This window comes from Oenanthe melanoleuca, chromosome 21, assembly GCF_029582105.1.
Source record: "Oenanthe melanoleuca isolate GR-GAL-2019-014 chromosome 21, OMel1.0, whole genome shotgun sequence".
NCBI lineage: Eukaryota > Metazoa > Chordata > Aves > Passeriformes > Muscicapidae > Oenanthe > Oenanthe melanoleuca.
The window spans coordinates 310,068-325,887 of record NC_079354.1 but is presented as its reverse complement, the minus strand read 5'-3'; the positions used below and the strand labels follow the sequence as shown (position 1 = coordinate 325,887).

At 46.9% G+C, this 15,820-nt stretch overlaps 1 protein-coding gene across 9 annotated transcripts in view; it reads right to left on the bottom strand.

Annotated features, from left to right (window-relative positions):
• Window positions 1-15,820, bottom strand: part of EIF4G3 (eukaryotic translation initiation factor 4 gamma 3) — a 131,053-nt gene that overhangs the window by 93,015 nt on the left and 22,218 nt on the right. For all 9 annotated transcript variants that reach the window (XR_008842009.1, XM_056507995.1, XM_056508000.1 and 6 more), the window contains exon 2: window positions 2,703-2,778. Coding sequence is in view for 8 of the 9 variants with exons in the window: in XM_056507995.1 (XP_056363970.1) it covers window positions 2,703-2,778 (76 nt within the window). In the remaining variant the exon portion in view is untranslated. The remainder of the gene's footprint in view (window positions 1-2,702; window positions 2,779-15,820) is intronic.

Genomic DNA, 15,820 nt, shown 5'->3' with positions numbered 1-15,820 from the left:
TTTCCAATCTTCACCATTCTATGATCTCATACTGCTCCCTCACCTTCAATTAGGGAATTTGTGTAAAATCTAGACAAATTGTATCAAATTAATCAAATAAAAAAGAGCTGCTCAATGCAAACCAGGCCTTAAACACGTGGTGCTGTTACTTGTGTAACAAACCACTGAGACCTTTCCTGAATGAATTTGTCAGGGCCCTCCCATGATGTGCTTTTTCCAACCCAATTCATTTTCCCTGGACTCCCTCTGAATCTGAAATCTGCCTGGGGCTTCAAATGGAAGCCTGAAAGGAACCCAGATGAGAAATTTCTCTCCCCAAAACATGACATTTTCCCTCAAACTTGTGCATTCTCAAATCCTGAGCTGAGATATTCCCAGCCCTGTCTTCTATTCCTGTAACATAGCAAGAAGTGATATTTTTCCACACTGAAAAGCTATTTTAGGTCATTCTTCACAGTTACTTTTCTATTTTACATTAATTTAAATTTTTACAGTCATATTTTCCCCACAGGCATCTGCATTATATCTTGGGAAGAAAGAACTGAAAAAAATAACCTTCTTTAAAAGACTTCAGACACTTTTAAAAGTGTTTTTAAGTGTTGAATGGGATATATAAAAGATAATATAAACTGAATTATTTATTATAACTGTTTGTACATTTATGTTCACAGAATGGTTTGGGTTGGAAGGGATCTCAAAAGCTCCTCTTGTTACATGGGCAGGGACACTCTCCACGATCCCAGGTTGCTCCAAGCCCTGTCCTACCTGGCCTTAGACATTGCCAGGGATGGGGCAGCCACAGCTGCTCTGGGCACCCTGTGCCAGGGCCTCAGCACCCTCACAGGGAGGAATTTCTTCTGAATTTGTTCTTTTGGTTTTGCTTTTCTGCACACAAACATTTCTGTATCAGATACTGAGAACAGAGGGTGTGCAGAGCCTGCAGCTCAGGGCTGTTGATTCACTGCTGCCAATGCCACAAACCCCAAAATCTTCAGCACTTGTCAGAGCTGTATCCAACCATTCCAACTCACCTGGATGGAACCCATGGCTCCCTGGCCACCAGAGCTCCCATGGCCACACCTGAGTGCTCTGCCACTGCAGCCACCTGAGCTGCTGCATTTCCAGGACCAAGGGGCACTTGGCAGCACTTTTACCTTTAATCCTGCCCAGAGCTTATCTTAGAAACCCTGACAGCTGCAGTAGAGGAGGCTAAATATCATCATCATTGTTGAATTATCATGGAATGGTTTGGGTTAGGAGGGACTTCAATCCTCCTCATCCTGTTCCACCCCTGCCATGGGCAGGGACACCTTCCTCTGTCCCAGGCTGCTGCAAACCCAGAGCCCAGCCTGGCCTTGGACACTGCCAGAGATCCAGGGATCCAGCTGCTCTGGGCAGGAGATGCTCCAGGTGCCCCCAGGGAGCCAGAGCCAAGAACACCATCCCCAGTCACTCCTGCAAACAGAGGAGGAGAAAACCTTGCACAGCAGCTTTTTTTTTTTTCTATGAGCAGCTTATGTTCCTGCATAAAACACAGAGAATTTATCCCATCTACAGCTTTTCTTCCTCTTTTCCAAATAATTAAAAGAGCAACTTAAAAGTGGGGTTTTTTGGCATTAAAAATATTTGCACTATCCCAACCAGAAAAGCAAAATATCACTTTCCCAGGGCTGTGCTGATTTAGCAAGGCTTATAAATAACCCCAGGCTTCCAGCTATTACCACTGGAAAAAAAGAAGTGAATAAAAGGAAAAGACTATCATGTTCACAAATAAACATCACTGTTTCTAAGCTAAATTGCTACAATAATCAATATTATACATTAGCAATCATCTAGGACAGCGAACCAAATGCAGCCATCCCGAATATTCTATTTACTATCAAAATATTTCTTCCTCTGTGCATTGGAATATTCCATGTGAAAACAAATCTTTCTTGATTATTTTTCTCATAAGAAGGTACTAGAAATGTAAAGCCAAGAGTACACAAAAAAATCAGTCTGTGAGATGCAGGGGAAAGGAAAGAGATGGAGCTGCCCAAGTGAAAACATGGCCAAAACACTGTCACAGTGTTCCAGTGACACTGCTGGGAAAACCTACTCTCCAATAGGCTAAATAAAACTAGGGATGCTTAAAAACAGCAATGGACCCACAAGCCCTCCAAAGATTTCTTCCTTTCTTATTCCCACGCAACAAAAAAAGGTTCTTCATAAAACCATAATTAAGGTTGGAAAAGACCTCAGAGACCAAGCCAAATGTTCAGCCAATATCCCAATGCCCACCCAACCCCGTCCCCAGGTGCCAGCACATCCACACACCTTTTGAACTCTTCCAGGGATGTGTGACTACCACTGCTCTGGCAGCTGTCTGAGCATGCTTTCAGTGAAGAGGTTTTCCCAATATCCAGTGTGAACTTCCCTTGGCACAACGTGGAAGTTGTGCCCTTGTCCTGTCCTCATTTCCTGGGAGCAGACCCTGCCCCCCAGCTGGCTGCACCCCCTGTCAGGAGTTGTGGAGAACCAAAGGGATCCCCTCCTTTTTCTACTCACATGCAACCGAGAGTCTTTTTGAGCACCGTTTATTTCAGGGGGCAAAAAGAAGTTGCATTTTCGGCAGTGCATCATTTGCAGTGCAGTTTCTGGCTGCACTGGGTGCTGCACAGCCTCTGAGCCCCTCAGGCTGCCCAGCCCCGGCGGATACTCACAGTGCTGTACACAGCCGAGACGGTCGGAGTGAAGATCCGATCCTCCAGGGGCTGCTGCACGGGACCTCGGGGGATTCTGCAACACAGCGAGTCAAGGAAAGCAGCAGGAGGGCAGGGCTGAGCTGACACCCCAGGGACACCCCACCCGGCCTGGATCCCTCAGGGCCTCCAGAGGCAGCTGCTCCCACAGCAGGAAAGGGAACCAACACAAACTGCTCGCAAAACCTTGGGCCTGTCAAGAGCGTTGAAAGGGAAGAACCCTGGAAGGCACAGGCCCTCGGCATTCAGCAGGGCCCTGCTGGACAATGGCAGCTCCTGTTCTGCTAACCACGCAGCAATCCTGCTGGAATTGTTCCCTTGTTTGCCTCTCTTCACCCAGTGACTCCTTTCCTCAAAATAAAGGGCTGTCAGAGGGAAGGGAGCTTTTGAGGAGCTGCTGCAGGGTGACTTAAAGGCCAATTGCAAGAGTTTTCTTAATTGTAAAGGCATTGTGGAAATAGAAGGGGGAAAAAAAGGGAAAAAAACAATGCACAAACCCCCCCCCCCCCACAACAGCATCTGATTTATTTCTGGAATAAAACAGAGGGATACAGGGATCCATAAGAATAAAAAAGCTTGACTGGGTACCTTTGTGGCCTCATAGAGATCTAGACAATACCCAATGCCCACTGTCATGGAAAAGGCACTTGCTGAAAAATTTTCCTAAATGCCATAATCGGATTTCACCTTTTTGCTGTTTATATTTTACACACCAAAATCTCACGGGAAATGAAAACAGTTGGATCGACTGAGGTTCTTGCACACATGGAAGGACACAGATCTTATATGTTAACATGGTGGGACACTTGAAAAGAAAATAGTCATTAAAACACTTCTTAATTTTATTCTAACAAGGAAAAACACATTGCTAAGTTAAATTCTGAGATTAGTTTGAGTCAAAATTTCTTTGCACCCCAAGTTTGATCTCCAGATTAATGCTGCTGCCCAAAGCTTTTCAGGGACAAACATCACAGTGACAAGGACAGACCCTGCCAGCAATGAGGCAACTCAACAGCCACCCCAAGCTCCATAATCCCAACAATTCAACTTAAAATGGACCAAAAGTTAAGGCTGAAGTAAGGACTGTTCAGACACAATCTGCTCTGCCCCTGCCAACTGCTCACAGCACATCCCAGCTGGATCAGCTCCTCCTCTAGCAGTGCTGAGGCAAATTTACAGCATCAGAAACACACAGAGTCAAATTTACAATCTCGCTCTGCTCTGGCTCTGAACTCACCACTGAAAAGCTCCTCCTCACCAAACAGGCTCAGAAATTGCTCTAAAACTTCTCAGTTTTGTTACATATTCAATGTTTGAGCACCAGGCACAATAAAAAGCTGCTTGATGGGATTATACTGGGAAGAGCCCAGCCCTGACCTTCGCAGCAGCTTTGCAGGGAGGCCCTGGTCTGTCACCCTGGCAGGTGACAAGGGACAGCCCAGGCCAGCTCCAGGGCAGGAGGAGCAGGAACAGGAGGCAGCCCCGCTGGTGCCCAGGCTGGTGCTCACTCACCCCACGTCTCTTTTCACCTTTTTTAAAGGATGCAAAGAATTCGTCTGCAGGCTCTAAGGCTCATCTGCCAGCTCAGGCCCAAGCAGTGTCATTTGATGAACAGAGAGGTTTTTAACAACCAAATGGGATTTAAAACCCTGATCTAGCCAAACAGCAGTAAGATTTGTCACAAACTTCAACAGAGTTATTCCCAGCCTTCATCCCAAGGATCTTGCATTCACCCCCAGATTTTGGAAAACGACAACAGAAAAGCAAAAATCTGAGGAGTAAAAACACAGTGGAAGATGGAAAGAAAACTCGAATTTCTTGCTGTAGCACTATTCCCTCTCCCCCAGAACACCTTGTGTCACACCTGAGACTTCCCTCCAGGCACTCCTGGCAATTCATTGAAGCAATGGTTGCTTCAAAAGGGATCATTCCTGAGTTTGGAAAAATGGTTTCATCCTTGACAAGGTTGGGATTTATATTCTTATTTTAGAACTTATATAAGTCAGGAGGAAATAATCTCCTTTGAGCAGAGCAACCACTCTTTTTGCACCCAGGAAGAGCTACCTGGAGGAAGGAGCAGCTTAGATGGATTTGAAGAGTCTGGAGTCACTGTTTAAGATCTCTCCTAGAAAGGGATGATTCTTGTCCCATCCAGAATAAACTTTTTAAGTCCTTTTTGCCAAAGGATTTGACCTGGACACAAGACTGATAGGAACAAAACACCTTAAATTCCAGTAAGCCTTAATGAAATAAGGCTGAGAAAGTGATTATTTCCAGTATCCAAGTTGTGGCATCCACAGACTGACTCTCTGCAAGAAGTTGAGCAAATGAAAAGGTTCTTGCTTCCCTGAGAGGAGCTGGGCAACTGGAAAGGCTCCTGGTTCCCACCAAGCTTCTTGGAACTGGTTTCTGCTCCCCAGTGGGAATCACCAACTTCCCTCTCCCTCCACCTGCCAAAGGAGCCTGTCCTGGGGTAACAGCTGCTGTTACTGTGGGAGAAGCGAGCCAGGGTGACAGCAAAGTTCATCTTCTCCCTAGGAATGGGTTAAGTGACAGCATGGACACTCCACCAAGGGAGGTGAACAGGTCAGGGCAGGCAGGTGGGAAGCAGAACCTCATTCAGCAGCATCATCCCATCCACATGCACATCCACACCCACACCACCCCCAGGGCATTCACTCATCTGCTCTCACACACAAATTTTGGTGCCACTGGGGCAGCACAGGCCTTGGGATTGCTGCCCTCAGGCTGCCCCAGCACACCCAGACAAGTGCAGGAGTTAAAGTCCAGCCAGCCCAGCCTCACTGCAGCACTGGATTCACCACAGCCAGGAAGACCAGGACACCTTGAGTAATTCAGGCAGCTCTTTCGTGTTACTGCCCTGCCATGCTGAGATCCAATTCAGGAGCATTCTGTGCCCTCCCTCTTCCTCTCCCTCCTCCTCCCCTATATCCTACCACACACGTCACTGATTTGTGCAACCATGCTCCAAAATCATCCAGGAGGGTGGGAAGGGGGGGGGAAGCAAAGATAATCCAAACCTCACACCGTTTTCAGAGCTCCTCCCACAGGGAGAAAAGACGAGGAGAGACCCTGTTAAATCCAAGAAGAACCTCTTAAAGCACCATTAAGGTTGGTAAAGTAGAACTACAGCCTCTGCTTTGCTCATGTCAGGCTGAATGACTCCTCAGAGCTCTCCCTGCTCCATCAGCATCATGCCAGGATCCAGGAGAAGGATGGCAACTCTGGCAATACCAACACTGGATTCTCCTCGTTAACTCACGAAATATATATTTAAAATCTCACCTAAGTGACATACTTCTGGCAGATTCATAAATGCAGGCACAGATGCAATGGGAGTTCCACCTAGTCCCCATCTGGTTGCAGCACTGATTACAAGCTAGGGAATTTCAGGAGCTATTACAGTCCCAGTTGGAGAAGGAACACCGGCTGCAAACCGAATAGTATTTTTCTGGAAACCAAAAATCTCCCTAAAAGAGAAGGATGTCTCTTAATTAGGCAGCCATGGCCACACTCCGAGAAGAGAGGAATATCTGACTGCTCTGTAAAGCGATTAAGGAAAAAAAAAACCAGCCTGGAGCTGCTGGAGCAATCAGTGACACTGCCAAACACCGAGTGAAATTAGAGTCATCAGGAATCCCTTGCAGAAATCTCCTCCTCGTATCACATTTCTCTGCTTGTTCCAATCATACTACAGAACAGCGATTCTGTGAGATTTCCATGTGCTGTTACAGACCTGGAAACACACACCAAAATCAGCCCTTCCACCACTAATTTGTACAGGTTTCTCTGCTCCTCCGAGATTGTAGGAAGACAGAAAGAACATTATTCCATTTTCTCCCAAAATGGATTCATTTTCCCTCAAATGGTGCTTCTCACCTAAGTTCATTTCAGCAACCAGCAACCATTTTACCCCAAGCACCACTGGCGTCTCCTCCCCTTCCAGCTCACAGCACCTTTTCCCAGGATAAAAACACCCACGGGCACCTATGCAAACACCTTCCAAAAAATCATTCCAGAACTCCTGATTTTCATCCCTGCCCAGAAACGGAGCCAGTCTCCCACCGGTTCCTCAGGGTTATATAATCCCCACGTGTCCCTGCTTGTACTGAAACTGTGCATTAAAAACCGTAAGGAAAAACTGGCAAGCAAGATTACAGAAGGGCAAGAAACCACATCAAATTTGAGCATTTCTTTCAGCTTTCTGGCGCAAGCAATCTATAAAACCCCTCCAAGCATGCAAGGATGTAACGGCAGGGAGCTTTCCAGGAACGTGTTTCTCCTCTGCAGCCTCTTCTCTATTCATCATACAATTAAAATGCAGGAGGTGAACATCCCAACAGCAGCAACACTTCATTGAGCCAGCTGGGAAACCACACGGCTCTGAAAAGGTTCAAAGGGAAAAGCTGCCAGTCACAGCAGCTCGAACTTCCCTGGCATCACCCCATCCTTCCCAGCTCCACCATCCTCCACTCATAGGGTCAAGCCTTTTGTTCAGTGCACTCAGTCCTACCTGGCAGAAAGCTCTGGCAGTGAGATCCAGAGAGCTCTGTCAGTGAGATCCCAGAGAGTGCTGGCAGAAAGATCCCAGAGAGCTCCAGCAGTGAGATCCCAGACAGTTCTGGCAGTGAGATCCCAGAGAGCTCCAGCAGTGAGATCCCAGAGAGCTCCAGCAGTGAGATCCCAGACAGTTCTGGCAGTGAGATCCCAGAGAGCTGCAGCAGTGAGATCCTGGACAGCTCTATCACTGAGATCCAAAGGAGCTCCAGCAGTGAGATCCAGGGAGCTTCGGCAGTGAGATCCAGGGAGCTCTGGCAGTGAGATCCAAAGGAGCTCTGGCAGTGAGATCCAGAGAGCTGAAGCAGTGAGATCCTGGACAGCACTATCACTGAGATCCAAGGGAGCTCTGGCAGTGAGATCCCAGAGAGTTCTGGCAGTGAGATCCAGGGAGCTGTGGCAGTGAGAACCCAGAGAGTTCTGGCAGAGAGATCCCAGAGAGCTCCAGCAGTGAGATCCCAGAGAGTTCTGGCAGTGAGATCCAGGGAGCTGTGGCAGTGAGAACCCAGAGAGTTCTGGCAGTGAGATCCCAGAGAGTTCTGGCAGAGAGATCCCAGAGAGTTCTGGCAGAGAGATCCCAGAGAGTTCTTCTGTCAGGGAGACCCCAGAGAGCTCTGGCTGCGAGCCGGCTCAGCACTGCATCCTCTCCCTGCATCCATCAGCAAAGCCCACGGCCCCACCCCATCACAGCCACATCCCACCATGTCCACATCCCACTGTGGCCCCATCCCATCACAGCCCATCCCATCACAGGCACATCACAGCCCCATCCCGTCTGTGCCACGCTGGGCTGGCTTCGGAGCTCTTCCTGCCCATCCCTGTGCAGGCAGAGCTCAAGCCCTTAAAGAGGCAGCACAAGGGATTCCGTGGGGTTTGCTACCCGAACACTTCAACGTGGCTGTGGTCTCACTGCCTCCCCAGTTTTCATGTTGCACAGAAAAGGCATGGGAGGCAGCATCATTCTCCTCTTAGTAAGCTGATATGGGAAAATAATCCAGCCAAGCTTATAAAGGAAAGGATAAGGGCAAAAGATGAACTCCCCCACAGCACAGAGTGGTTTGGAAAGCTGCACGGCAATGAATGAGCTCAGAAAGCATCAGTGCTCCCTATTAGAAGAATTAAATCGCAGCATAAACTCCTCAGCAGGAAATTTTTCAGCTTGTTTCCCCTCAGCTTTCATCTCGCTGCTCCCAAACTTAGCACCACGAACCCCTTTACTTAGTAACTACTTCAGCAATCAATTTTCCCTTCAAAATCAATCCCTCTTTTGACAGATCAGGTTTCAGAAGCCTGAGGAAGGAATGCTGGCAAAGCAAACTACAGCCTTTAGAAGACAAAACAACAACAAAATCCCAAAGCGAACTCCACCAAGTGACACATTACCAGGTAAAAATTAAAGTATGTAAGATCAAAACAGTGTCGTCATCTCTCCATGCTGAAATATGACAACCGAACTGACTTCTTCCAAGGAAAAATAAAATTCAGGTTACAAAGTAAGTAACTCTAAACTTAGGTAAAGGCAGGATTGATGTTGCCTAGGTGACAAAAATTCAATCCTCCTTCAATCTGCAGAATCTAGCCCCTAATTAAAGAGGCCCATGCTGATTTCCCCCATTCCCTTCCACCCTCAGTTTTCAGATTACAGGACTCAAGCACCCTGACCCTTCACAGCTGAGATGCTCTTGCTTATAATAGATGAAAGATAATTAATAGTACAAAAATCAAGGTCAACATAATTCAAGGACTTTGGAAAACATTTGAAGACCACACCTAATAGAATGCTGACCCTCTGTAACCACTCCCCTGCCTCCATCCAATGACATATCCCATCTCCCATCCTTGCAGAGATCATGTTTTATTTTAGGGTGTGTTTGGGTGGGTTTTTTGTCTGTTCAGGGGTTTTTTTGCTAGTGGATTCCCAACAAGGGGATCATGCCTTTCAGCTGAGTCTCAAAGTAGTGAGGTGGCCTGTGTATGATTTCATCTCCGTTTTCACAGCTGGATGCAACTGCTCTTGTACAATGTGACGGGATGTCAAAACACAGCACAATTCTGAGCCCTGACTATACCACAGGTCAAGCTCCAGTGGGGCACTGGTGTTTGGTGTTTATTGTAACTATACCAGGGAAAAACAAGTATAACTTCTTGCTGGCATGAGCACTCATGAATATGGTCACCGTTAACAGCTGCAGGTGAGGAATTCCTTAAAAGCCTATGGCAGCTTTACACCAATACTTAATTCTGATCTAAGAACAATTTCTGGCAAGTAAAATGTTTTAAAAACAAAGAAACACAACAAAAAGTGTTTGCAAAGTGGAAAAACTGGGATTCATGGCTTACAAGTACTGAGATTTTTACTGGAGCAGTGCATCATCCCCGTCAAGAGACGCAAACCTCCAGCGTCTGCCGCTTTCCAGAACGACTTATCCCCAGAAGGATCCGATGGCAAAAGCCAATATTAAGCTTGTTCCAACGTTCTATGGCCTGGTATAAAGCTCCTTAGTGCCACATGTGTAGTCAATGCTCACAGCCCAACTGCCATTTATCAGACACATAAATTTTAAGTGGATCAATGAAGTGTTTGTACAAACAACCTCTTTAATCCTTCATGTATTTTGTGTATTAAACTGCATCACTGAACTCTCTTTAAATTCTTGTTTATGGGCTATTTTATACTTGGAACAAAACCTTAAATAAGGTATTTATCTTCTCCTTTTGTACCAGAAATGCACCTACATAAACATTGTTGATGTTTCACCACTCCTTTATTGCCTCGTTCAAAATCCCTGACTGCAGGACTTGTTCCTTGCTCCCCAACCAAACTCTGAGATGATAACTGGAAGTTACCATCCTGTCCATCCCTCTGAGATTAAGTGATCCTCATTAAATCATCCTCCCCAGCCTCTGTCTGGATCCAAATATCACAGCCAGGCTTTCCCTGCTTATCCCAGCAAAACTTGCCGTGAAATACATCTTGAGCTTTTTACCTAATTATGTCTCATTAATCTCAGCATCAGCTTCCAGCTAATCCCAAACACTGCCTTTCCCTGCTGTCTGCCACACAATGTCCCCTGAGCTGCACTAGCACAGAGCTGAATGGGAACAGGGAGAGCTTTCCAAAGAGAAAGAGCACACAAATCCCGATGAACCTCAATGCCTGTCGGAAAACAAGCTTTGCAGGGCCGCAAATTGCAGCCTGAAAGGCAAATGTGACCCTCCAATGCTCACTGAACAGCAAGCTGTCCCTCTCCTGCCCCAGCATCCTGCCACTATTCAGATTCCTGCTCCTCTCCCTTTGGGAGTGCCGACACGTTTTGGGAATCTGCGGACGCGGGTGTTGGCACCTCCAAGTGTGCAACCAGAGTTCAGGGGCAGAGCCCACCCAACACAACCCCAGTCCTTCTGTCTGAGCAGCCAAAGTCACAGTGCATGTCCTGTTTATACCCCAGCACGTCTCCAAATCCTCCAACTTATATCACTTTAAATATCCATTCCACAAAACACCCCAGGATTCCAGACTGGTTTGGGTTCTGAGGGTCCTCAAAGCTCATCCAATCCCACCCCTGCCATGGGCAGGGACACCTTCCACTATCCCAGGTTGCTCCAAGCCCCGTCCAACCTGGCCTTGCAAGACTCAGCCAGGGGTGAGGCAGCCACAGCTGCTCTGTGCAACCTGTGCCAGGGTCTCCCCAACCTCATAAGGAACAGTTTCTGTCCAGTATCCCATCTATCCCTGTCCTCTGGCAGTGGGAAGCCATTCCTCTTTGTCTTGTCAGTATGTGCCTGTATAAAATGCTCATTTCCCCTCATCCTTTCCCTTCTGTCTTTGGTCCATGTGTGACAACCTCACAGTGAAGCCAAACGGGAATGCCAAAGGAAAGCTGGGGGATAGAAGAAGGTAACAGAAAAAACCTCCTTTGTTGCAAATTATCTGTATTTCCAGCATCCCACTGATTGCATGATGCTTTCAAATACAAACTAGCAATATTGGGGGCACCAGCTGCAATAGTTCCACCTGCAGAGACAAGCACCTAATTAGCTAGAGTCCCTTACTTCCAGGCTCAGTTTTACATCTCTAAATTACCCAGCACTGAGACAGCTCACCCACACTAAATCACCCCAGACCTCACCTCACCCCACACGTCTCCTCCCGTGCAGAGCTCCAGGGGGCTGGCAAGACCCACACCCAAGCAAACGCCAGAGAACCCCAATCAACTCTCCTGCCCGATACAAACGCGTTTCTAAGGGCAACCCGATTTTGTTAGTTCATCTCTGTCTCCCTCCACAGCAGCCTCAGCATGGAGGTAAACTGGCTATTTTCAGCTGAGACCTAGAAAGGTTGTTTGGGGTGGAAGAAACTGTGTTTAAACCCTGCTAATCCTGCTGAGGTTTCCCTTGAAGCGGGGTGTTGGTGGGCGGGGGACGGGTCTGGAGGCAACGCATGGAGTATTTCTGTAACTGTGAACTTTGAGGTGTATTTTTAATGCTCTCAGAAGTGTTCACAGCACAGCCTGAATAAGGTTAAATCCAGGTTTCAACCAAGCTGTGAAATATTAGGAATTACCTAAAAAAAAAAAGCCACAGAGGGTCTCTGGGTCATGCCTGTGCCAGCTCAGGTAACAAGGTGAACAATGTGCCAGGAGAGCATCTCTTGCTCAGCTAAAGACAACTTCTCGCCAGCTGACTTGTCCTCTTTCCTCCATAAAACACCAGCCACTTCCATATGTTTTCAATTCACATTCTTCCAACCTCATGATTCTGTGATTCCCATAGGAGATGGTAACAGCCTAAACCTTCAGTACTTGAACTTACAGCACGAGAACCACCAGCTTCACAAATCAGGCAAGTCTGGAGGACTTAATCAGAGGATGGAGGTTTGATGGGACTGGGAAAGGAGGAGCAGGTACACACCCTCAGGAATGAGCTGAAGCAGTGCCATATATACCATATATACCATATATACCATAATGACACATCTACCCAAGTAATGCCCTGACTTGAGGCCACAAGGGGATTTTTGAAGATGCTGTTCTCCATACCCATGTGCATCTCTTCTAGGAGCACAACCCACTCTGAAAGCAGCAGCTCACTCGTCTGGAAGGACCAGGAATAAAAAGACCTCAGTAAGATAAAGGAAATAACAAACAGCTTTTAGTTTTGCCCTTCCCAATTAGAGAAGAGCCACCAAGCCACCCTTGCCGTGCACTGTCCCCCAGGGGCTGACCAGACTTGACCACACCAGCAATGAACAATGTAGACGCTGTGAATACAGATACAAATGTTAAAATCATCCAAACTGAGCTACAGGCTTTCAGTTGACCAGACACTGACATTTCTTCTAAAATTATTCTTGTAGTTGGCAGCAGCTGCTAAATCACTTTCTGTGCCCTGAGACGATCCAAACATCTGCCCACTGTCACAAAGGCAGGAGGTCTCCCATGGCTGGAGGGGCAGCAGTTCCTGGGTCAGCTGCTCCAGACACAAAACAAGGCCAGGCTGGACGGGGCTTGGAGCAACCTGGGATACTGGAAGGTGTCCCTGCCAGTGGCAGGGGGTGGGACTGGATGAGATTTAAGGTCCCTCCCAGCCCACACTATTTTGGGCTTCCATATAACCCATTAACTTGATTTAAACAGGAGAAACCTTCATGATTCCTGATGAAGCAGCTTTTCCAGATGTTCTCACATCTCAAAATAATTAGTATTTTAGTGGCAGTTCACAAGCCTAAATAGCTCAGCTGCTTCTTTTAATTAGAAGATTTTTATGCAATTATTGCACCCCTGCTATTCCCTGAAATGAGACAAAGCTCCGAAGCTCCCCTGCCACCAAAATACTTATTTCTGTGGCCCTGACAAAAATAAAATCCCTTTTAGTGTCAGCCAGCACACTGTCTACCTATACAACACCACCTCACCTTGCTACTCTCCTCCAAAACCAAAAATTTTCATCTGTCTACTCAAGTAAAATGAAAGTAATGAATAATATTAATTCTAATAATAACAACAATAATAATAATTTATTGTGCCAGTGACTGAAGTCAGTGGCTGTTACTATTTTACATGGCTCTTACATTGCACATCTCATGCTTCCAAAACACAAGGGACAATCCCGGATCAGAGCCAGAAAAAACTGGGGAAAAGCCCAAGTCCTGCATCCTGCAATTCCTCCATCCATCCACACCTGGGTGGCCAGGCAGGGAAAGAAACAGACTTCAAAGGTGCTACAAGCTGTAGATCTAAAAGCTGATCTTCTTCTTGCACTCTCCACTTCCACGGAGTGTTGCTTAGAAACCTTCTGGAGCACTGTTAATTAGAGAGGCAAGAGGGAGTAATTCCAGATCACAGGGTAGCCCCAGTGTCCCTGGGAAAAGGGAAGAAAACCAAGGCATGCCTCCCTAAGGGCACAGAGCTTCCACTGCCCCTGCCACAGGTCACCTTCCACGGGCTCCCAAACCAACCTCGCTGCCCAACATTGCACCCACAACTTCCGCCACCTCCCTCAGCAAGGAATAATGCTCCTCAGAAAGGACTAAGGATCACAAGATTTCTTGATGAAACAGCTCAGCCTGGTGATTCAAGTGAAAACTACTTTTTTTCCTTGGCTGGGTGAAGTTTTCCATGGATTCCATAAGCTGATTTAAATCACCAAAAGCTCACGTGATCATCACATCTGAGACCAGGGTGCAAAAACAGCCCATTCAGCAAAGGCAGATCCACCCCTCTCCCTGCAGCTCAGAGGGACATCTCTAATCCCAACAAGAAATCACATCCATAAAGGCACTCTGGAACATCCCAAAGTCCACACTGTGAACCAGAGGCCTTTCTCAGCAGGGCAGAACTCCCGATCCTGCTCTGTGGCTTTGCCTCTTGCATTCCAGTAGAGGGACTGGGTATGGTTACACAGCAGGTTCTTCCCACACGCCGCACTCTTCCCTTCTTCGTGTTTCCACACCTCCATGACAGCCATGTCGGAGAAGGAAGAATGGCCCTGAGGGGCCAAAGTAGATCTTGAAGCTATGAGAAAGGAAGTAAAGCAATGGGCATGTTCAGAGCAGCTGGAGTCACAAGGAGCCCTGTGATTCTCCAGGATTATTTTAGTCCTTCATGTGAGATGGCAGGGAAGTGAATCTTGGTAGGATGTGACTTAATTCCAGAGGGATGAAGTCTGTCTAGGTGAAAGGAAGTGGTGCAGAGCAAATGAGCAAGAACCAACATAAGCAAGAACCACAAGGACCACTTGAGCCTCAAGACAATTCAGGCCCCAGGACAGGACACAAAACTTGCCATGCACTTACCACAGAAAAAATAAGGAAATACATGGGGAAAGCAACACTATCTGAGAACAGATTTCCCACTGCTTCCCTTCAATACTGAGATTGTTCTCTATGTTACCACCTGATTTGAAGCCTTCTAATTCTTTAATGAGCAGTTCATTTCAGTGCCATTTGCTCATTTGCACATTGAAGCATTCAGGAGATGTTTTACATACCACCCTGAACTTGTAAGCTCTTGCCTCCTCTGGAAAGACACTTTGGGAAGGGCACCCTTCCACCTGGAGTCGTGTCCAGCAGTGCACATCCCCATCCTGTTCTATAGAGCGGGTCCAAATCCTGCAGTCCCACCCCTGCAAATACTCCAGTATTGTTTAAAAACAGCAATCAAATGCTACAGTCACAAGCCAAGCTGTGATGTATATTTGGGATCTGTCCCTTTGGGATCTGTCCCTCCACAGCCCCCTGACTAAACAGCACATGCAGTATGATCCAAGCAGTGACTGTAACATACAGGAGGGTGTTTGAAGGGAGAATTCTGAGGGAAGACAAGTTTATGCAGGGGTCAGGCTGCAATTCAGCATCATCTGCCAGGAAAGGGGCTTTAAGTTTATTGAATATAATGCAAATATACAGGAAGGACTTTGCCCAGACTTGGATGAGAACCTTATAAATGCTCCTGAATTGCTGTTCTTGTCCAATATTTAAGGAATATATTCAGCAATGTCTTGGGAAATGAAAAGTTGCTTTACTGGTAGCAGCAGCATAACTGCACTGGAAGTGGGGGGGTGTTGTGCTGCTATCTGATCCAGAGAAGCTTTTCCTCCCTTGGAAGATCAGGCTGTGTTTGTGCTGCCCAGGTGAGCACTGACCTCGAATACTCCTGGCTTACCTTAAAGCCACTTGGTTGCATAAGTGGTTCTTACACCTCTCAGTTCTTGTGCCATCAAATGACACTGTTTGCCCAGGAAAATCTTAGTGACCTTGGCATTTGCTGCGAAAATAGAGGAGCATGAAGAGTGAGATGACTCAGGAGAAAGGGGAAAGGCGGGATACTTTTCATCTTAAAGGCATGAAGGAAGGTTCTGGATTGACAGCTCTTTAAGCTGATAGGGGTGTGATAACCATTGAAAAAGCACATGTGGTGCTTCGGGCATCCAGGAAAACTGTTTTCAGTTAAATCTACTTAAAAATCGACATTGCTTTGTATTTTTTTGCTGTGCAGCAAGGG